Below are 23,494 nucleotides of genomic sequence, written 5' to 3'. Positions count from 1 at the left end.
GAGATCGCCTGAGGGAGATCTCTTAAAAGGGCTCTAGATACCCCAGAAGGGTATTAGAAGTATTATACTTAAGACAACACCTTACCTTGGAGTGCTTACAAAGAAGGGAACGGTTTTCTTCTTCCAGGGATCGGTGAGCTTTGATGAGGTGTCTGTGCATTTCACCAACGAGGAATGGGCCTTGCTGGATCCAGGCCAGAAAGCTCTGCACAAGGATCTTTTTCGCCTTAATCAGTAGCTAGCACAGGTGTGAATTATCGTTTGTGTACCATCAATGAGATCACTAGAAGGCGCATTGGTAATTTCTCCTGGACTAAAGAACATTTGAAGAACCTTGTTGGATCAAAGGCCCATGTAGTCCAGGATTCTGTTCTCACGGTTGCCAATGTGGGGAAGAGGACTAACGTGTTTCTGAGTGTCAGAAGAGGAAGAATATGCACAGCAGTCCTTTGCAGATTTACTCCTAAGTAAGCTCCACTGAGTTCTATGGGTTGTACCTTCTGGTCACTAATGTGTGAACCATGCCAGCCTCAAGAAAGGATAGAGGAAGCAGACAGATTAATTTGGAATCACAAAAACATGTTTAAAAACTGTTGGGGACTGTTGCAGAGGGGATGCCCCATTTGAGCTTCTCCAGGGACAGGAGACTATCTAGGGCAGGTGAATCCCTGGAGGCTCCTTTTACTTTTACTCTCCCTCCCAAGGAACCTGCAGCTTGTTTTGTCTTCTGATCTCCTCAGGAAGGATGAAGGAGGCTGATCCTGCAAACTTAGCGAGGATGGAAGGAGGAAGATGGACGGTTGACCTGGTCAGGCTGTCTCCCACCACCTTTGAATGTTCCCTCCCAGGACCTCCAGAGGGATCTGGTGAGTTGCAGAGAATGGAGAGGGGGATCTGGGGAGATGTTTGGAGTGAGGAAACTCCCCTGGCAAGAAAGCGAGGAAGGCTGCAGGGCAAGACTACTGGGCTGTGAGAGATAAAAGGTAGGAAAGGAAAGGAATGTTTTTCAGTGGTGGCATGGGCGCGGGATTTTTGGTGGGTGGGCAGGACTTTTGTTAGGGAGGCAGAACCGGCGTGATTGGTCAGTTAGTTATGTGTTTCTAATGATTTACTTGATCTGGGGGGCTGCCCCCCACCCCTCCTTGGCTACGCCCATGAATGGTGGTGTGAAAAAAATTCTTTTTCAGTCATAGTATGTTATGTTGGGTCCTGAATCTTCTGACACTCGCTGGTAGCTGCAGCAATTGCCAGATGAGGGACTGAATGGGCTTCATCTCAGTATTCAGACAGATTTTTTTGGTTTTCAGCAGCCAAGCTGCCAGGTCAGCAGTGAGAGACTTGTGAGTCATGATGGCAGCCCCTCTCTGCTGCCCTATATGTGGCCTCAGGGGTGGGACGTGCAGGGACCAGGATGTGACTGCAAAGGATATGTACCAGGAGCCTGAAAATGCACCACTGATTGTTCCTTGGCACCTGAGACAAGATGAGGACCACTTGCTTTTTAAAATACTCCCATATATACAGAACTCCTGGTGTGCCTTTTGCAGACTTTCCCAAGTGTCCTTATTTTCCAGGTACAGTCCCAGATTTACAAAAGTCATTCCAGTTTTCAGATTTGATCCTGGAATGTCCCACTTTTTCTTAAAAGGTAAAGGTACCCCTGACCATTAGGTCCAGTCACAGACAACTCTGGGGTTGCGCGCTCATCTTGCTCTATAGGCCAAGGGAGACGCCGTTTGTCCGCAGACAGCTTCTGGGCCATGTGGCCAGCATGACTAAGCCGCTTCTGGTGAAACCAGAGCAGCGTACAGAAACGCCGTTCTATTTACAAATAAAACATTTAAATAGCTACCTTTCTACCAGTAGGATGGGATAGGGGGCCACAGGAATGAAACAAGGTCAGAAGGGGGCCAAGGCTGGGAAAAGGTTGAAACTCTGTTCTACATTATGTTTCTGAATTTAAGAGAGGTTAGGGCAAGCTGCCAGTTAGATGAGGAGGATTTTCTGGGGATGATGCAAAATGAAAAATAGAGGTGCATCAGCTGAAAGTCAGCATTAAAAGTCCTCTGTGGATAAGGCCTGATAGAGACACAGCATTTACCAGTTTTCATTTTTAATCCATCAGGAGATGTTTGGGGGATCCTGACTGAAACATCAGAAGTGCCTCATGAAAGAGCAGAGGAGCATAATGCACAACGGAAACTGCGGGTTCAAGTTGAAACCTACAGAAATGAGGGGACCCAAATGCAGAAGGTGGGGAGGGAATCCACCGCTTCTCAGGTTAATGAAAATCAGATTTGCAGAGAGAAGCATGAATGTACTGTGTGTGGAAAGAGATTTCCTTATCGCTCAACGCTTACTTCACATCAAAGAGTGCACTCGGGTGAAAAACCTCATAAATGCTGGGAGTGTGGAAAAAGTTTTAGTCAGAGTGGCTCCCTTACTTTGCATCAAAGAACTCATACAGGGGAGAAACCTCATCAGTGCTTTGAGTGCGGAAAGAGCTTCAGTAACAGTGGCTCCCTTAATATGCATCATACAACCCACACAGGGGACAAACCAAATTACAAATGTTTGGACTGTGGGAAGAGCTTCAGGTCCCGTGACTCCATCATGAAGCATCAAAGAATTCATGCAGGTGAAAAACCATACAAATGTTTGGACTGTGGGGAGAGCTTCAGGCACAGTGACTCCCTCACGAAGCATCAAAGAATTCATACAGGGGACAAACCTTATGAGTGTTTGGAGTGTGGAAAGAGCTTCAGTCGCAAAGACTCCCTTGCTTTGCATGAAAGAAGTCACACAGGAGAAAAACCTTATAAATGTTTGGAATGTGACAAGAGCTTCATTCGTAGTAGCCACCTCTCAAGACATAAAAGAACTCATACAGGGGATAAACCTTATAGATGCTGGGAGTGTGGAAAGAGTTTTAGTCAGAGTGGTCACTTTACTTTGCATCAAAGAACTCATACAGGTGAGAAACCTCATCAGTGCTTTCAGTGCGGAAAGAGCTTCAGTAACAGTAGCTCCCTTAATAAGCATCATACAACCCACACAGGGCACAAACCATATTACAAATGTTTGTACTGTGGGAAGAGCTTCAGGTACAGTGACTCCCGCACGAAGCATCACAGAATTCATACAGGGGACAAACCTTATGAGTGTTTGGAATGTGGAAAGAGCTTCAGTCGCAAAGGCTCCCTCACAAAGCATTACAGAACTCACACAGGAGAAAAACCTTATAAATGTTTGGAATGTGACAAGAGGTTCGTTAGTAGTAGCCACCTCACAAGACATAAAAGAACTCATACAGATAAACCTTATAGATGCTGCGAGTGTGGAAAGAGCTTTAGTGACAGTATCCGCCTCACAAGACATAAAAAACCTTCCAAGTGTTTAGAATGTGGAAAGAGCTTCTATTGCAGCAGCCACCTAGCTAAACACCAAAAAATTCATACAGGGGACGAATCTTACGAATGTTTGCAGTGTGGGAAGAGCTTTTGTCACAGTAGCTCCCTTACTCGGCATCAAAGAACTCATCCGAAAACATCTTAGAAGGGGTTGGAGTGGGGAAAGATCTGCAATCACATCAAGATCTCCTACAGGAAGCAAACCAAAGATTGTGCTCAGTGTTAGAAATTGCTTCTTTATCTTTGTTTGGTTTTAATCTTGCTTACCTCCCTCTGTTTAATCATAGGTGTTTGCTTGTTCTGAGGTCTTCTGAGCCAAGTCTTCCTCCTAATGTCCACAGTTGAGTAGCAGGGTTTTGTATTAGATTTTCTTGGTGTATTGGCTTCTCCTTCCATCATGGCAGTCTGAACGTAGCAAGGCGAAGAGTGGGCTTGCATTAGACAAGGAAAGAGATATTGTGTAGATGAGGCAAAATAAAATATAGAGACACAAGCAGTTTCAAGTCCACCTTAAAGTCCAGTGTGGATGAGGTCTTTACAGTCTTTTACCAGCTTTCTTTTTTTATTCACCACCACAGCAATGATTTGTACCCTGCCCATCTAACAGGGTTGCCCCAGCCACTCTGGGCAGCTCCCAACATATATAAAAACATCTCCCATTAAAAGGTTTCCTTCTATAGGGCTGCCTTCAGATGTCTTCAAGGTTACTCATCTCTTTGACATCTGATGGGAGGCCCTCTGCCTGGTTCCCTGTAGCTTCTCACATGGAGGGAACCATCAGAAGGCCCTTGGTGCTGGACCTGTGGTCCTGCTGTGGCTCCAAACCTTGTTGATGTAACGGAGTGCTTTCCTAATAAAGAACAAAACTACAAATTCCTTCCAGTAGCACCTTAGAGACCAACTAAGTTTGTTATTGGTATGAGCTTTCATGCGCATGCACACTTCTTCAGATACAAAGTGTGCATGTACACGAAAGCTCATACCAATAACAAACTTAGTTGGTCTCCAAGGTGCTACTGGAAGGAATTTTTTTATTTTGTTTCGACTACGGCAGACCAAACACGGCTACCTACCTGTAACTACACATTGCTTGTCCTGTTTGGGCTGTGTGTCCAAGACAGTCAACTCCTTGGGCTTGAAGCTTTGGGGGGGGGGGGGCTTTGGATCATAAACACAAAGTTAATAAATAATAATAATAAACAACTTGAATCAGATCCTGTTTTTGTAGCATGCGTGCACAAACACATATATAATTATATCTATATATATATGTATGTGTATATAATTGTATTGTTTAATATTCTTGCTTATTCCCAGGTGGGGTGCCTACTTCACCATTTTCATTTTCCAGTTTTTCCTACACATCTTTGTTCTTCTGCATCCTTCCCATAGGATCTGACATTCATCTCTCAGGTCTTTCCAGAAGCTGCAAAACACAGAAACATTCCTTATGTTGCTATGCTGCAGATTGATTTCCGGAGGAGAGTTAAATTTACAAATGCAGAGTTTATTTCCTTTGGCACATAAAACATTCCTTGCATTTAACGTTCCGTATTTTGCACTTACGCATCTTTATAATAATTTTAAGGGATTTATCCTAAGGAAACTGGAGATTTTAAGGGCCTAAGCTGATTTTAGTTGTATTTTATCGATCCTACACTGGTCATGTAGGTGTTGGTCAAACCAAACCCTGTGGAACTCCCTCCCATCAGTTGTCATTGAGATAAATTGCTACACAACTTTTAGAAGACATTTTAAGGCAGCCCTGGGTCGGGAAGTTTTTAATGTTTGATATTTCATGATGCTTTTATATGTGTTATAATTTTAAATAATGCATGGGTTAGAAAAAGTGCTTAGAAAAGCATTTCTGTCCATCAGTTGTTAACTCCAGAACCTGAGGAGATAAGATACTTCCTACAGCACATGAACTACAGAATCTCTTCCCCCAGGAAGCATAGTGGCTTGGAACAAGGATGAGGCCCATTCATGGAGGATTAGGCTAGTCCCAGACTTTGCAACTCCTGCCCTAGAGAAGTCAGATCGGCTGCCGGCAGGTGAAGACCTTATGCCAAATAAGCTTCTGGGAACTGGCTGTTTTTGAGGAAAAGGCTGGTGTTGCTGTCCTTTTATTATTTTTAATATCAAGATACTTAATAGTCCTTTATATCCATATATATTTTAACTCTCTTGAAGTTTAATCACTTTTCCAATTTAACGGTAACCTGCCTTGACTTCCCATCCTGGAAAAAGACAGGCCAAAAACATAACATTAATACAAATGGTAATGATGATGTCCGTGGGTTCTGGCCAAGCTGGCTCTGCTTTAAACATGTGTCCTTTTTGGGGGGGGGCGTGTTTCTAGATGTCGCTTTCTGGATATTAGCCTTCTTCTTAAAATCCAGAGTGCGTCACCGACTCCACTCAGCTTTCCCTTGCCTTTGCCTCATGAAACCCAGGAAGACAGGATCCCATTCTACTAGGAAATGGTCACTTCCTCACAAAGATCCCAGTACTTGTTTTTTTTTTGGGGGGGGGGTGTTATTGGGATGTTTTTGTTTATGTATTTTGTTTTTATATTCTGATTTTATATTGTGAGCTGCCCTGAGATCTGCACATATAGGGTGGTATGAAAATGTAGTAGTAGTAATAATAATAATAATAATAATAATAATAATAATAATAATAATAATTAATAATAATAATAATACTAAGTGGGTCAGTTCCTCCCTATAGGTGAGGACCAGGTCCAAGAGAGATGACCCCCTTGTTGCTTCTTTTTATGTTTATTAGCTATATCTTCAATAGCTGTATCTATCTTTATTAGAGTAGAATTCCTTTTTAAGGATTATATATGTCTTCCTGCTTTATCTGAAAGCCACCTTGACTCCCAGACTTGGGGGGGAAAGGAGGCATATACTGTACATATAATAAAAAATAATAATGATACTATAGCTCTCAGGGGTCACTGGATCCTGCATGGGGAACCAGCTGGGGGAGAGGATCCTGCTGCCCTCGGGGCCTGATCCTGCAGGGCTTTCCAGACAGAATCCGGGCGCCTCTCCTCGCTCTCCGCCCCAGCATCCAAGAGGTTCCTGCCACTCGGCTCCTTCAAGGGTTAACAGGAGCCACAGGGCCGAGATTCCTAGAGGGGAAGGGGAGTCCGTAGCCAGAGGAGGAAGAGCTTCCGCTTCCTGTCCTGGGCCAATAACAAGCAGGGCAGGGGGCGTGGCCTATCGCTCCCCCCCATGTGCATTTTCTCGGAGCGGTCCCGGTTTGTTTCCCCTTGGGGAGGGCGATCCCTGAGGCTCCGGTATGGATTACTGCTTGTAACTGTCCCAGTGCATCAGTCTGGCTCTGCAAGGCACGGAGGGGGGGGGGGAATCCACCCCAGCGCCTAGCCCAGTGGATCCGTCTGGTGCTGCTGCCTTGCATCTAGTAAGTAGCTAAGTGTCTACTCAGAAGAAAGCACCACTGAGCTCAGTGGGCCTTACTCCCAGGTAAGGGTGTGGGGGGCTGTAGTGTTTTATCTATTGTCCTGCTGTGAGTCCTGAAGGCCATTCCCTCTGTGATAGGAATTTTATGGTTTTAAATATATGGCAACGTTCATAAGTTACCCTGAGCCCTGAGTGCTCACTGGAAGGACAGATCGTGAAGCTGAGGCTCCAAGACTTTGGCCACCTCATGAGAAGAGAAGACTCCCTGGAAAAGACCCTGATATTGGGAAAGATGGAGGGCACAAGGAGAAGGGGACGACAGAGGACGAGATGGTGGGACAGTGTTCTCGAAGCTACCAACATGAGTCTGACCAAACTGCGGGAGGTAGTGGAGGACAGAGGTGCCTGGCGTGCTCTGGTCCATGGGGTCACGAAGAGTCGGACACGACTAAACGACTAAACAACAACAACAATGTTCATAAGTGTACCAACCAAGCACATATATAGATCAGGACAGGAAGGCCAACCTGGAACCATTTTGATTCCTAAACCGACCAAATCTTTTCTCTGCAGGGTCAAAATGGAAAAGCCTCCCCATTGTCTTTTCCTTCACAAATCCTGTCTTAAGAGTATGTCTGTATTTGAATAGGGTGTGAGCCTGTGACCTGGCCCAGAAACTATTTATCATTACAAAAGACTGGCCAGGATACCCAGGAAATCCAATCAAGTAACCTGCCAGACAGGAGATAAACAATGACAGAAGAAAAACAACATTCAAATTTCTGTTTCAGACCGCCTTTTCTGTGATGTAGGTGTGATGTATCCGGGGGGTGGTCTTAGGTTACACCGCTTCTGTGATGTATGTATGATGTTTCTGGGGGTGGTCTTGATCTACAGGGTGGCAATTTCAAAAGTCTTTATAAGGCCTTGCACACCATTTTTCTGGGTCCTTCCTCTCTCCTGCAGGTGAGGGGAGCACCCTGTTGCAACAGATCAATAAAGGCCAAGCCTACAGGCTGCTGTTTTGCTCCAAGTAATCCTGGTTGGTGTCTTTGTTTTTTGTTAAAGGGAGCCCTCGGATTTTTCCGTTAACACCTGCAGGGCCTTTTCCCACCTCACCTTGGGAGCAGGGACCATAAGAGACTCCTGGGAGGCTGGAGGCCATTGCCCCGCTATGAGTCCTGATGAACCCAGACTCATTAGAACAAACTCTGGGGGGTTTTAATAGTTTTTAATCTGTGGCGTTTACGTTTTTGGTTTTTTAATTTTGTTTTTGCTTTCTTGAGTGTGGGATAAACATTTAGTTAGCGCTGGGGACTAGTTTAATTTCAGAATAATTGTAAATAGTTGTTTTTAGTTGGTTTCTCCTGTTATATTGATTTATTGTATAGATTGTGTTCTGTTTTGAAGGGGAGAGAGTCAGGGCTTCCTGGCAGTCAGCCCCAGCCAACAGAATAGCTAGGGCAGGTTACACAGGCTGGGCGGGGGCGGGGGGGGGGAGATGCACTGGCACACCTGATATCAGTGAGGAGGGGATACACTAAGACCAGACCATCTCATTACCGAGGAGGCAGGTTTAGTCGGTATTTGAAGACTATCCCTGCCTCTGGGTCTGGTCTTGACTGGGAGGATATAGGAATCGGCAAGGGAGACCAACATGACCTAAAGGTGCTGCTGTGCAATGCCAGGTCAATGATTCACAACACCGCTGTCATCCACGACTTGATCATGGATGGAGGACTTGACCTGGCATGTGTAACAGAGTCTTGGTTGGATGAAGCAGATGAGCCTGTTCTTGCTGCTGCTTGTCCACCAGGTTTCTCTTACACACAGCAACCCAGGTTATATGGGTGGAGAGAGGGGTTGCAGTGATTTTTAGGACATCATTAGCTTACACCAGGCATCTTACTGGGAAGACCCAGTTTTCTGAGTGCATGTTCTGGAAGTTGGGCAATAGGGACAGTACAGGATTCCTTTTGGTGCACCAACCTCCCTGCTGCACCAAAGATTCCCTGCCCGAGCTGCTTCGGGTAATGGTGGATGTTCTCCGGGAGACACCTAGTTTGGTTGTCCTAGGGGATTTTAACATCCATGCTGACACAACCTTACAAGAGGCCGCTCTGGACTTCGTGGAAAGCATGGCCTCCTTGGGGCTGTTCTTGAATAAGTCTGGCCCAACTCATAGCCGCGGACATGCCTTAGACCTGGTGTTCACCTCTATAGATGCGGGTGATCTGACACTAAGTAAAAGCGAAGCAAAAAAAGTGCCATGGTTGATCACTTCATGGTGCAACTGGACTTCTCCACAACCCTTCCCCACTGTAGGGAGGTGGGACCAATTCTGATGGTCCTCCCCCGCCACTTAATGGATCCAAATGGTTTCCAGAGAGTGTGGTAGGGGATGTTTTATCCCATGTTGATGGCCTTTCATCTGATTCCCTGTGGTCTGCTGGAATGCAGAGTTAACTAGGACTATTGACTGTCTGGCTCCAAAAGGCCCTCTCCAATTGCATGGAGCCCGGGCAGTCCCATGGTTTTCCCCAGAGCTGAGGGTCATGAAACATTTTCTGAGATGGCTAGAGCACCAGTGGTGGAAAACTCATTCTGAATTGGACTGGACACAGGTTAGAGCTCAACGTTGAGCCTACCAAGTGGCGATAGCGATGGCGAAGAGGACTTTCTTCACCGCCTCTATTGCATCTGCAGTAAACAGTATCAGGAGACCCTTTCAGGTGGTTCGCAATCTAACAGAACAGCCTTTGCCATTGGGGCCTGGTAAGGACCCCACAATTTCCTGCAAAGTATTTTACAAATAAAGTGGCTCAGATTCGGAAAGAGGTAGACTCCACCATGGGAACAGGGCCGGGGTGGGAAAGTGCTAAAGTCCTGTCCAGTCAAGTTGCATGTGATCAATTCCAATGTTGCCTCTGAGGATGTGGACAGGCTGCTTGGACAAGTGAACCAACCACCTGTTGATCCTTGCCTATCCTGGCTCATAAATGCGAGCTGGGAAGGGCTGGGTGATGGGCTCTGCGGTGTGGTGAATGGTTTCTTCTGTGAGGGAGCCTTCCCAGACCCACTGAAAGAAGTGGTTATTAAACCGCTTCTTAAAAAAATATATTTGGACCCGACCAATATAGCCAACTATCGCCCAGTCTCAAATCTTCCATTCTTGGGCAAGGTGATTGAGCAGTTGGTTGCATAATAATCATAATCATAATCATAATAATTTATTTATACCCCGCCCATCTGGCTGGACAACTCCAGGCATGCCTGGAGGATGCGGACCGTTTGGATCCCTTCCAATCAGGATTCAGGCCTCATCATGGGACTGAAACTGCCATGGTCGCTCTGGTCGATGATCTCCAGCGGGCTAGGGACAAAGGTGAAAGTTGTTTCCTAGTTCTGCTGGATTTCTCAGTGGCCTTTGATACCATCAACCATGACATCCTTCTGGACTGTCTTAAAGGAGCTGGGAGTACTGTTATACAGTGGTTCTGCTCCTTCCTCCTGGGCCATGTCCAGAAAGTGGGGGGGGTGAGTGTTCAGACCCCTGGGCTCTCACTTGTGGGGTGCCTCAGGGTTCTGTCCTCTCCCCCATGCTTTTTAACATCTACATGAAGCCGCTGGGAGAGATCATCAGGGGGTTTGGGCTGGGTGTTCATCAGTATGTGGTTGAGCTCTACCTCTTTTTTAAATCGGAAGCAGAGGGATGGAGAGTGGAAACAAGGAAACTCTGGCAAGAAAAATCCCTTCAGACTCCATTTACTTCTGCCTCCCTCCCAGGAACCTGCAGCTTGTTTAAACTTCTGAGTTTCAAAGATCTGTGATCCTAGAAATGACCTGAGCTGGGGCTCCCCACCTCCAGTACCCATTAAGGCTGGGATAGGTCAGCTGAGTTCCAGGGGATTTGGGGGGGGAGGGAATGAGGAGAAATGGATGGACCCCCCACCAAGTGAGCAGAAAAGACAGAGTGGGGAGAAAAGGCAAGAAGGTCTTGACTGGAGGAAGGGAGGGGAAGAGGACCAATGTGTTTCTGGGTGTCAGAAGAGGAAGAATATGCACAGCAGTCCTTTGCAGATTTACTCCTAAGTAAGCTCCACTGAGTTCAATGGCATCTATTTTTAGGTCACTACTGTGTGAACTGTGCCAGCCTTAAGAAAGGATAGAGGAAGCAGACAGATTAATTTGGAAACAGAAAAACATATTTTAAAACTGTTGGGGACCGTTGCAGAGGGGATGCCCTATTTGAGCTCCAGGGGCAGGAGAATATCTAGGGCAGAGGAATCCCTGTAGCTTCTCTGAGGCTCCCTTTGCTTCTTTTTCCACCCCAGGAAAATGTTTTGCCTTCAGAGCTCCTCAGAAAGGATGAAAGTGTCTGATCCTGCAAACATAGCGAAGATGGAAGGAGGAAGATGGACGGTTGACCTGGTCAGGCTGTCTCCCACCACCTTTGAATGTTCCCTCCCAGGACCCTCAGAGAGATCTGGTGAGTTCCAGGGAATGGAGGTGGGGACCTGGGGAGATGTTGGGGGTGAGGAAGCTCCCCTGGCAAGAAAACCAGGAAGGTTGCAGGGCAAGAGTTCTGGGCTGTGAGAGATAAAAAGTAGAAAAGGAAAGGAATGTTTTTCAATGGTGGCATGGGTGCGGGATTTTTGGTGGGTGGGCAGGACTTTTGTTTGAGGGGGCAGAACTGGCGTGATTGATTGATTGATTGATTGGTCAGTTAGTTATGTATTTCTAATGTTTTACTTGATCTGGGGATCTGCCCCCCAACCCCTCCTTGGCTACGCCCGTGAATGGTGGTGTGAAGAAAATTCTTTCTCAGTCAGTTCCATAGCATAATGTTATATTGGGTCCTGAATCTTCTGACACTTGCTGGTAGCTGCAGCAATTGTCAGATGAGGGACTGAATGGGCCTATTATGTTTTATTGTAATTTTACTGGTGTTAGCTGCCCTGAGCCCAGCTCTGGCCAGGGAGGGCGGGGTATAATTATTATTATTATTATTATTATTATTATTATTATTATTATTATTATTATCATCATCATTATTATCATTATTATCATTACAGACACGGCATTTTACCAGTGTTCCTTTTTAATCCATTAGGAGATATTTGGGGGATCCTGACTGAAGACGAACCATCAGAAGTGGCACCCGAAAGACCTGAGGAACAGAAGATACAACAGAAACTGTGGGTTCAATTTGGAACCTACGGAAAGGAGGGGACCCAAATGCAGAAGGTGGGGAGGGAATCCCCTGCTCCTCAGGTTAATGAAAATCAAATTCACAGAGAGAAGCATGAATGTACTGTGTGTGGGAAGAGATTTCCTTATCGCTCAACTTTTATTTCACATCGAAGAGTGCACTCGGGTGAAAAACCATATAAATGCTGGGAGTGTGGAAAAATCTTCCGTCGGCGTGACTACCTTAATCTGCATCAAAGAACACATACAGGAGAAAAACCTTATAAATGCTGGGAGTGTGGAAAAAGCTTCCGTCAGAGTAGTCACCTTACTTCGCATGAAGGAACTCATACAGGGGACAAACCTCATAAATGCTGGGAGTGTGGAAAGAGCTTCCGTCAGAGTGGTGGTCTTACTTTGCATCAAAGAACTCATACAGGTGAGAAACCTCATCAGTGCTTTGAGTGTGGAAAGAGCTTCAATCAGAGTAGCTCCCTTAGTAGGCATCATACAACCCACACAGGGGACAAACCGTATGAATGCTTGAAGCATGGAAAGAGCTTCCCTCAGAGGAGCATTCTCACTAAACATAAAAGAACACATGCAGGTGAAAAACCATACAAATGTTTGGACTGTGGGGAGAGCTTCAGGTACAGTGACTCCCTCACGAAGCATCACAGAATTCATACAGGGGACAAACCTTATGAGTGTTTGGAGTGTGGAAAGAGCTTCAGTCGCAAAGACTCCCTTACTTTGCATGAAAGAAGTCACACAGGAGAAAAACCTTATAAGTGTTTGGAATGTGACAAGAGCTTCATTCGTAGTAGCCACCTCTCAAGACATAAAAGAACTCACACAGGGGATAAACCTTATAAATGCTGCGAGTGTGGAATGAGCTTTAGTGACAGTGGCACCCTTACTAAACATCACAGAACTCACACAGGGGAAAAACCTTATAAGTGTTTGGAATGCGGAAAGAGCTTCTATCAGAGTCGGCAACTCACTAGCCATCAAAGAACCCATACAGGGGATAAACCTTATAGATGCTGGGAGTGTGGGAAGAGCTTTAGTGACAGTGGCTCCCTCACAAGACATAAAAGAACTCACACAGGGGATAAACCTTATAGATGCTTTGAGTGTGGAATGAGCTTTAGTCACAGTGAAACCCTGACTAAACATCACAGAACTCACATGGGAAAAACCTTATAAGTGTTTAGAATGTGGAAAGAGCTTCTATTGCAGCAGCCACCTTACTAAACATCAAAGAATTCATACAGGGGACGAATCTTACGAATGTTTGCAGTGTGGGAAGAGCTTTTGTCACAGTAGCTCCCTTACCCGGCATCAAGGAACTCATCCGAAAACATCTTAGAAGGGGTTGGAGTAGGGAAAGATCCTCAATCACATCAAGATCTACAGGAAGCAAACCAAAGATTGTGCTCAGTGTTAGAATTTGCTTCTTTAGCTTTGTTTGGTTTTAATCTTGCCTACCTCCCTCTTTTTAATCATAGGCTTTTTCTTGCTCTGAGGCCTTTTGAGTCCAGTTGTTGTTGTTTAGTCATTTAGTCGTGTCCGACTCTTCGTGACCCCATGGACCAGAACACGCCAGGCACCCCTGTCCTCCACTACCTCCCGCAGTTTGGTCAAACCCATGCTGGTAACCTCGAAAACACTATCCAACCATCTCGTCCTCTGTCGCCCCCTTCTCCTTGTGCCCTCCATCTTTCCCAGCATCAGTGTCTTCTCCAGGGAGTCTTCTCTTCTCATGAGGTGGCCAAAGTACTGGAGCCTCAGCTTCAGTCCAGACTGCCTCCTAATGTCCACAGTTGAGCAGCAGCGATTTGTGTTAGATTTTCAGTCTGAACGTAGGAAGGCAAAGAGTGGGCTTGCATTAGACAAGGAAAAATAAAATATAGAGAAAATAGGCAAAATAAAATATAGGCAAAATAAAATATAGACACACAGGCAGTTTCAAGTCCACCTTACAGTGTGCACATCAATCTCTGACTTTTGTCCTCTGGGTTCTGTTTCTAGGGGGTTTCCTGTTGTTATTCTGCCTCTCACAGCTACAATAAACCTACCATTAAAATTATGGACTGGTCATTTCTTCATCAGAGGGCAAACGGGCAAATTTAGCAGGGGATCAAATACTTTCCCCCCTTACTGTATATAAAAACATCTCCCATTAAAAGGTATCCTTCTATAGGACTGCCTTCAGATGTCTTCTAAAGGTTCTCAAGGTTACTCATCTCTTTGACATCTGATGGTTGGGCATTCTACAGCATGGATGCTACAACTGGGAGGGCCCTCTGCCTGGTTCCCTGTAGCTTCTCACATTGCGGGAACCACCCTTGGTGCTGGACCTCAGTGTCTGGGTTGAATAATGGGAATGGAGATGTTCCTTCAGGTCTATAGCCCATTTAGGGCTTTAAAAGGTCAGTATCAACAAGTTTGAAATTTGCTTGGAAACTTACTAGGTCTTTCAGGAGATATTTGGAGGAAAGAAGCGTGGAGCAGGAGGAGTAACATTAATAAGGGGTTCACAATGTAGCCAACAGACAGGAGGGGAGAGAAATGAATGGTGCTTTTCTGGTTGAAGAAAATTAAATTCACAGAGAGGATACAAAGTATGACTGTTGAAGGTGTGGAAAGAGATTTCCATATCATTCAATGCTTATTTCACATCAGAGTGCACTCGGTATTAAAAACCATATAAATGCAGGGTGTTTCTATCTATCTATCTATCTATCTATCTATCTATCTATCTATCTATCTATCTATCTATCTATCTATCTATCTATCTATCTATCTATCTATCTATCTATCTATCTATCTGGCTCTGGTTAACCCTTGCGGAGCCGAGCGGCATATATATATATAGCCGCTCGGCTCCGCAAGGGTTAACCAGAGCCACAGAGCCGAAATTCCTAGAGCGGAAGGGAAGTCCGGCGCCAGAGGAGGAGCTTCCGCTTCCTGTCCCATCCAACCTTCATTTTTTTTTTTTTTGTTGGGGGCCTTGGGTTTGCCTCTGTCCTCCTCGTCCTCCCGGGGGATCTTCTCCGGTTGTTTCTCCGCCGGGAAGGCTGCCTTTCCTCCTGCCGCCTCCGGCTCAGATGCGGGAAGGAAGGAGAAGGGAAGGGCTGGGACTCCCATAGGGCAGAAGAGGAGCCTCCTCGGAGGGCGAAGGCCAGGCGGACCCCGCGCAGCTGAACCCGAGAGAGTGAGAGAGAGAGGGGTTTTTCTTTAGTAGGGAACGAAGGCCCTGCTCCCCTGCACTGAAAATATTTCATTTTAAAATAAATTGCTGGTCCTTAATCATGAGTCCTGGACAGTAGCAGCTGTAGTTATTAAATGTTTTCAAGATATCTAAGCTCTTCCTCAGAAAAGTGCCCCTCTGCACTGAAAATATTTCATAGAAAAATGTCGGTCCCTCAGAATGTATCTTGTAATTATTTTAACTCCTATTCAAAATATCTAAACCCTTTTTCAGAAAAGTATGCAGATGGCACACAGGTGAAAATAAAGATAGAATACAGCTAAAATTCACAGAACCATGCAAAAACTAATATACCATAAAGGCATTGGTTTTAAATAATAAATACTGTCTCTCTCTTCCCCACCCTCCCTTCACTCCACTCTCTTGCCTGCTGTGAAAGGTGCTGGGCAGGTTTGCACATTACTTTGTGGCTCGAATCCACAACCTGAGATTAAGAGTTTAATGCTCTACTGACAGTTATCTCAGCTATCCATGAGATCCATTCTGCCCTTCCCTATTGTTTTTCTGAGTAGACAAACATACGTTTGAAAGTTAATTTTTATATTAATATATTGTGTTTCCATATGCATCGTTTCAATATTCTTTTAGTTATTTTTCCACATTGCCTCAGCGTGTAATGTGCTGCTGATTTCTGTTTTATAATCTTCCGCTTGGGCAAATCAGGAACTTCATTTTCAATGTTTTCATGAATTCTTTGGCGACCTTCCCTTTCACAGACACTGCAGTGGCATCAGACCAACATTGTGGAATTTCCCTACATTACTCAGGAGAAGAGGTGGCCACCATGCATCCAGCTAAGGTAGGGGAAAGATAATCAGGGAGAGATGTTGGGGATAGGTGGAGTGGGTCCGTACTTGTTACAGAAAGCGTTCTTGCAGGGGCCCGAATCTTGCACCTGTGCTTCTGAGACTTCTGCCTCTGAGGAAGTGAGTTACTTGACTGAGTTTTACTCATGAAACCTTGAACATGACCTAGGAAAAGTCTAGCTGGTGGATCAGGCCATTAACCCACCTAGTCCAGCATCCTATTCCCACAGTGACCATTTGTAAGCAGGAGCTGAGTACAGCATGCCTCTTCAGGTGATTCCCAGGAACTGGCAATGAGGAATATACTGCCCAAAACAAGTGGAGGCCGTGCACAGTCATCATGGCTGGTAGTCAGTTGTAACCTTATCTGCTATGAATTTGCCTAATTCTCTTTTAATTTGGTGACCATTACTGCATATTGCGTTAGTGAATTGCTGAGTTTAACATTGTGAAAAATGCTTCCTTTAGTTTGTCCTTAATCTGTGCACAATTAGCTTCATTGGACAGCCTTGGACTGCAGTATCATCCTAGAGGAAGAAACACCTCCCTCTCTCCTATTTCTAAACACCATGAATACCTTTTTACATCTCTATCATATTTCCCCATAAGCCCCTTTGTTTCAGATTAGTAATTCCTTATATTTTTCCAACCCGTTAATTATTTTGTTTGTTCTTTTCCCAACATTTTCTGAATCTGCAATATTATTTTTGAGGTCATGCAACTGGATCCATACAGTTTTATAAGGGCAGCTGCACCACAGATTTGTATATCAGCACTATGATATTGGCAGCTTGGTTTTGAATCTTTCCCTAAAACAGCATTGACCCATTTCACTACTTTCATACCCTGTGTCGATATCTTTACTGAGGTATCAGCTATGACCCCAAATGTCACTTTCCTTCTCAGTCATCACCAATTCAGATCCCATATGCAGATGTGTTGTCAGGATTTTTTTTGCTTGAAGGTGCACTATATAAATTTGCTTACATACATTTGGTTATGTCATTGTCTTTAATAATGTTTTCCACCAGTTTCCCCAAAACAAACATGAAACTAACTAACCTGCAGTTTCCTGGAAACTAAATCCCTCTTGGAGGAAAGGAAACTGGGCAATCTCACAGACTCGTTACATGTTTTTGTTAGAATACTTGCTTAGAATTCTTAAACTAATGGGTAAATTCCATCGGCTTTGGGTGATTTCTGAACACTTAAGATATCCAGTTGCCCATTGCAGAAGACAGGTTTCCATACCTTACCCTGGATGGACTACGAATAAGGGAATTGTTTTCCTTTTCCAGGGATCAATGAGCTTTGAAGGGGTGTCCTTGCATTTCACTGACGAGGAATGGTTCCTGCTGGATCCAGGCCAAAGAGCGCTGTACAAGGAAGTCATGATGGAGATTTATGAGATGGTGGCTTCTGTAGGTAAGGATCGTTTCCCCCTGAATCAATAGCTAGTGAAGGTTTTGAACTCCTGTTGGTCACTAGAGGGAGCGTTCTTCATTTCCCCTGTACAAAAGAACATATGAAGAACCCTGTTGGGTCAAAGCAAAGTTCTACATAGTCCAGCATTCAGATGCACACAGTCACACTCCTGATATATGATTTTATAAACATCAAAGAAAAGACATCAGTTAAGAGTTCCTTGCCTTGATTCTCTTTTTTTCTGGCCAGTGAGGTCTCTAGTTCTGATTTGGTGGGGGGTAAACTTGCTTTTTGGATAGAACTGTGCTTACAACTGCATGGCATGGAAACAAAGTCTGAAGGGGTCTTCTGTGTGCTGGTTGCAACTTACTGCTTTTGGGTCAGTCGTAGACTGCTTAATCACATAGCTTGCTTAGCAGTATACACAACAGAATGATGGTGTGGCAGATATTATGAATTACTATTCATTGCATTTAGTTGCTTTTTCATGAAAGGTCAATTCAAAAAGCAAGTTACCATAGGATGCAAAAATTAAGGCCACTATAATTCTTTAAGGTAAAGGACCGAAGCCTGGCTGAAAAGAAATATTAATGCCTCCCTCCTAAAATTAGCCAGTGATTGGCTCCTGGGGAGCCTCCCTGGGCAGAGCATTGCCTAGGCGGAAGCCACCACTCCAAGCCCCATGCTTGTGTTGGCACACTTGGCACCTTGCTAGAAGAACGGCACAGTGAGAAGGACCTCAGATGATGAATGTAGGGTGTGGGCTGATTCCTGAAGGAAAAGGGAACCGAAGATGAAAACTGACTGGTACTCAGTGCAATCCCTGTGGCAGGAGCAAGAAGCTTCAGCCTTCCTTATACCACTGAGCCACAACTTAGCTGTTGCCCATGATGGCTGGGGCTGATAGGAGCTGTAGTTCGGCAGCATCTGGAGGGACAAAGATTCCCTGTTCCTCTCATAAGAACTGGGTACTTTTTAAAACCTTTTAAAAATTATTATTTTAGAAAACCCTCTTTATCCACCCAGACTTGAGAAAGGGAAAGGTGAGGTATCTGTTGGATGAGGATGATATGTGGATGATGTAAAATAAAAAAAAGTACAGACACAAGCAGATTCAAGGCCACATTAAAGTCCAGTATAGGCGGGTCTGCATTTTGCAGCATCTTACCAGCTTTTCTTTTTAAACCACCAGGAGATGTTTGGAGGATCCTGGCTGAGGGGGACCCATCTGAAGGGCCGCCTGAAAGAGCTGAGGAGCAACAGAAGTTACGGATTCAAGATGGAACCAACAGACAAGAGGGCAGACGAACGCAGAAGACGGGAACCGAACCCACTGCTTCTCAGGTTAACGAAAATCAGATACCACACACAGGAGACAAACCTAAAGAATGTTTGGAGGGTGGAAAGAACTTCAGTGACAGAGCCTACCTTATTTTTCATAAAAGAGATCATACAACAGAAAAACCATATAAATGCCCGGAGTGTGGAAAAAGCTTCAGTCGGAAAGAACACCTTAGTCTGCATCAAAGAATTCATACGGGCGAGAAACCTCATAAATGCAGGGAGTGTGGAAAGAGCTTCAGGCACAATGACTCCCTCACTAGGCATCAAAGAATTCATACTGGGGAGAAACCTTATAAATGTTTGGAATGTGGAAAGAGCTTTATTCAGTGTAGCGTGCTCACAAGACATAAAAGAACCCATACAGGGGATAAACCTTATAGATGCTGGGAGTGTGGAAAGAGCTTTAGTGACAATGGCACCCTTACTCGCCATCAAAGAACTCACACACAGGACAAACCTTATAGATGTTTGGAGTGCGGAAAGAACTTCAGCTGCATAAAGTCCCTTACTTTTCATAAAAGAAGACATGCAGGGAGAAAAGCATATGAATGCTCGGAATGTGGAAAGAGCTTTAGTGTGCATAGCCAGCTCAAAAGACACATGAGAATCCATACAGGGGAGAAACCTTATAAATGTTTGGAGTGTGGAAAGAGTTTCAGCCGGAGTGGCCACCTTTTGCAACACCGAGGAACTCATACAGGGGAAAAACCTTATAAATGCTTGGCGTGTGACAAGTGTTTCAGTCAGAGTGTTCACCTTACTCAGCATCTAAAAACTCATACAGGGGAAAAACCTTATAAGTGTTCAGAGTGTGAAAAGAGTTTCAGTCAGAATAGTCACCTCACCATACATAAAAGAACACATACAGGGGAGAAACCTTATAGATGTTTGGAGTGCGGAAAGAGCTTCACAGTTAGTTCGTCCCTTTCTAAACATCAAAGAATTCATACAGGGTACAAACCTTATGAATGTTTGGTGTGTGGAAAGAACTTCAGTCGCCTAGATTCCCTTACTTTTCACAAAAAAAGGCATTCAGGGGAGAAACCTTATAAATGCTGGGAGTGTGGAAAGAACTTCAGTGGCTCCCTTACTCAACATCTAAGAACTCATACAGGGGAAAAACCTTATAAATGTTCGGAGTGTGACAAGAGTTTTAGTCAGAGTGGTCACCTTACCCAACACCTAAGAACTCATACTGGGGAGAAACCTTATAAGTGCTCGGTGTGTGAAAAGAGCTTCAGTGGCTCCCTTACTCAGCATCTAAGAACTCATACAGGGGAAAAACCTTATAAATGTTTGAAGTGTGAGAAGAGTTTTAGTCAGAGTGGTCACCTTACTCAACATCTGAGAACTCATACCGGGGAGAAACCTTATAATTGCTTGGAGTGTGGCAAGAACTTCACCTACAGATATTCCCTTAACTCACATCAAATAATCCATAGAAGTGAAATATCTTAAGCTTGGAAGGTAGAAAAATATCCAGTGATCTCAAGAGCTCCTAAGAGAGCAAACCAAAGATTCTACTCAGTGTTAGAATCCAATTCCTTATCTCCAGTTTTTACAATAGACTACAGTAGACCTTTGGAGCCCAATATGCCTTCCATTTTAGAGGAGAAAAGGCTTTTGCTTTCAACCTGTTTTTTCAGTATGAAAGCAGATTGTGGGCATTCTTCTTTAAGCCAGCGTGAGGGACGGGCAGGGGTTTGAGTGGTGGGTAGGATGGGTAGTGGAAGATTTACAGGGAGGTTGAGCGCCACCCTTGAGGCAAGAGGTGGTCGTAGAGGAAGAAGAGGAGTTTGGATATCCCGCTTTATCACTACCCTAAGGAGTCTCAATCTCCTTTCCCTTCCTCCCCCACAACAAACACTCTGTGAGGTGAGTGAGGCTGAGAGATTTCGGAGAAGTGTGACTGGCCCAAGGTCACCCAGCAACTGCACGTGGAGGACTGGGGAAGTGAACCCTGTTCACCAGATTACAAGTCCACCACTCTTAATCACACTGGCTGAAGGCAGGGAAGGGGTTGCAGTCTCTGAAGTGGAAGAGGTCCCAGAAAGAGTCCTGCCATTGGACTCTCCCCCATCCCCTCACCAACTGTCTCCACTGACAACGAGGGGCATTAAGCAATAGCAACAAGGACCGTCTCTTTCCATATGAAGATACCTGGACCCTGAGGTCATCTTCTGAGACCCTTCTTAAAGTGCTGCCTCCATTGAGAGGCCTGGAGTGTGGCAACATAAGAACGGGCCTTTTCTGCAGTGGCTCCCCATCTGTGGAATATTTTCCTCAGGGAGGTTCACCTGGCACCTAGGCACTAGGCAAAAGCCTTTCTCCTTAACCAGGTTTCTGTCTGATTGACATCTAATGCCCTTTTAGAATGTGGGGTTTTTTGGGGGGTGTTGTTTTTATTATGATTATATATTTTGTGTTAAGTTGTGATTATATCCTGTGAACCACCCTGAGTTCCTCCCAGGGCTGGAAAGGGGTTCATTTAACCTTCCGTTTGCTAGTGAAACTGAATTACTTTGTCGCGAAATGACACGTGTAGAAATGGTTTCACCAACATGAAAAGTTTGGAAAACTCTGTGTTAGTAGAAGACCCTGAAGTCTCTTGTGAGCCTGTACATTGGTATACGGTGGCCCCTGTTAGTCAACCATATTTTTTCTTTTAACATTAGCAGAAGTGTTAATTATATCCCTTGCTGATGTAACCTAGTTCTTTGCCAATAGAGAATTGAATTTCCTATTGTTTGTCCACATTGGGCTGGGGCTCTGGGTTATAAACAAAAATTTAGTTAATTAATTAACACCTTGGAAGAGACCTTGCTTTTGAATCTTGTATGTATAAAATTTTATTGTTCCATATTTTTGCTTAGTTCCAGGTGGGGTTGCCTACTTCCCCATTTCAGTTTCCCAGCCTTTTTTATCTGCATCTTACCTATAGGCTCTGATATTTATCTCTCATCTCTTCTGAAATTACAAAATAATAATAAAATAGATTGATTCCTTGTAGCGGCTATACTGCAGGTTGTTCTTCTGAGTAAAATTTACATATCCATGTTCTAATTTATTTTTTGCACGTAATCATTTGTTACATATGCTGTTCCGTATTTCACCCTTCCCCAAGATTTATTCATGTGCTGTGAATTTTCCTTTGATGTAACCAGGCTGATATGCTTCATAGATGGAAATGCTTTACCTGGTAATCTGCTGACATACATTATATCTTTCCAAAGAGCGTAGCCGCTCAGGTCACCCTCTTCATGGACGAAAGGTCTCCCTCAGCCCCTGTCAGGAAGGCCAGAAATATTCTTGATATTTGATAGCTTCTCTAATTGTTTCATTGTCCAAGACATTGCTATTTGTTTCTGTTTCCAGTTGTCATGAAGTCTGGGTTGATTCTGTTTTTACTACGTTTAGCCCCTTACGAATAAATGCTCATTAAAAACGGCCGTACCTTGGTTCTCGAATGGAATCCATTCCAGAAGTCTATTCGACTTCCAAAAATGTTCAAAAAGCAAGATATGGCTTCCAATTGGCTGCAGGAGCTTCCTGCACTCAATAAGAAGCTGTGTCAGACGTTCAGGTTCCAAAGAACGTTCGCAAACTGGAACACTCACTTCTGGGTTTGCGACGTCTGGGAGCCAAAGCTTTCGATAACTAAGCTGTTCAAAAACCAAGCTACGAGTGTATAATAAACCTCAGGACTTTGTCAAGAAACCACAACAGGGTAGAAGGTTCATTAATTTTCCAGACTTTTTTACATGTTAGTTAATGGGACACAGTTTCAGACTGCATGCTTCTTCACCTTCATGAGGGTTTCAAGTTTTATGCTTCTGAAATGTCCAGACTAGGGGAGGGTTCTCGGTGGGATATATTTGTGCTGCCTGTGGTTCACCCACCTCCTTTGCCCTAACCTCCAGCCCTAGGAATCTTCAGAAGGGTGTTGCTGCCAAGGACATTATGTGCATTTTAATGAACTGAATAGAATGAAAGAACCTGCAGCACAAATATAAGATAGGGGGCATCTGACTTTCTAATAGTGCATGTGAAAAGGATCCAGGAGCCTTAGTAGAACACAAGCTTAACACGAGTCAACCGTGTGATGCAGCAGGAGCAAAACAGAAATTCATGCTATTCTAGGCTGCATCCACAGAATTAGTGTCAAGGGAAGTCATAGTCCCACTCTATTCTGCCTTGGTCAGACCACACCTGGAATACTGTGTCCAATTCTAGGCACCACAATTTAAGAATTTTGACAAGCTGGAAAGCCTTAGGAGGAGCACTTGGAGCTGGGTATGTTTAGCCTGAAGAGAAGACTGAGAGGAGATATGATCTTCAAATATTTTAAAAGGTTATCACATGGAAGAGAGAGCAATCCTATTTTCTCCTGCTCTGAAGGGTAGGACTTGAACCAAAGGGGATACCAACTAAACACGAAGGACTTTATGACAGTAAGAGCTGTTGGACAGTGGAACGGTCTCCTGGTCTCCCTTGAGAAGTTGTGGACTCTCCTTCCTTGGAGTATTTTAAGCAGTGTTTGGCTGGCCACCTGTCATGGATGCTTTACTGAGATTCCTGCATTGCAGGGGGTTGGACTAGATGACCCCT

At 44.6% G+C, this 23,494-nt stretch overlaps 2 protein-coding genes across 3 annotated transcripts in view; both read left to right on the top strand.

Annotated features, from left to right (window-relative positions):
• Positions 1 to 14,009, top strand: part of LOC144326684 (uncharacterized) — a 42,957-nt gene extending 28,948 nt beyond the window's left edge. Inside the window, 3 exon segments of the mRNA XM_077923434.1 lie at positions 2,348 to 3,266; positions 12,175 to 13,230; positions 13,232 to 14,009. Of these exon segments, the coding sequence (XP_077779560.1) occupies positions 2,348 to 3,266; positions 12,175 to 13,230; positions 13,232 to 13,406 (2,150 nt within the window). The 3' untranslated portion in view covers positions 13,407 to 14,009.
• Positions 14,010 to 15,028: 1,019 nt separating this feature from the next.
• Positions 15,029 to 21,953, top strand: LOC114592465 (uncharacterized). Of its 2 annotated transcripts, XM_028720615.2 has the most exons (4): positions 15,029 to 15,254; positions 16,028 to 16,110; positions 17,416 to 17,542; positions 18,735 to 21,953. In XM_028720615.2, exons 2-4 carry the CDS (start codon positions 16,096 to 16,098, stop codon positions 20,342 to 20,344), a joined length of 1,752 nt encoding a protein of 583 aa, XP_028576448.2. In that variant the 5' UTR covers positions 15,029 to 15,254; positions 16,028 to 16,095; the 3' UTR covers positions 20,345 to 21,953. The 2 variants fall into 2 exon arrangements, with proteins under 2 accessions (XP_028576448.2, XP_028576450.2); XM_028720617.2 differs by lacking the exon at positions 15,029 to 15,254 and having other exon boundaries at positions 15,261 to 16,110.
• Positions 21,954 to 23,494: the final 1,541 nt, after the last annotated feature.

Source organism: Podarcis muralis, chromosome 2 (genome assembly GCF_964188315.1).
Source record: "Podarcis muralis chromosome 2, rPodMur119.hap1.1, whole genome shotgun sequence".
NCBI lineage: Eukaryota > Metazoa > Chordata > Lepidosauria > Squamata > Lacertidae > Podarcis > Podarcis muralis.
The sequence above is the reverse complement of the archived record's forward strand: the minus strand, read 5'-3'. Positions and strand labels throughout refer to the sequence as shown.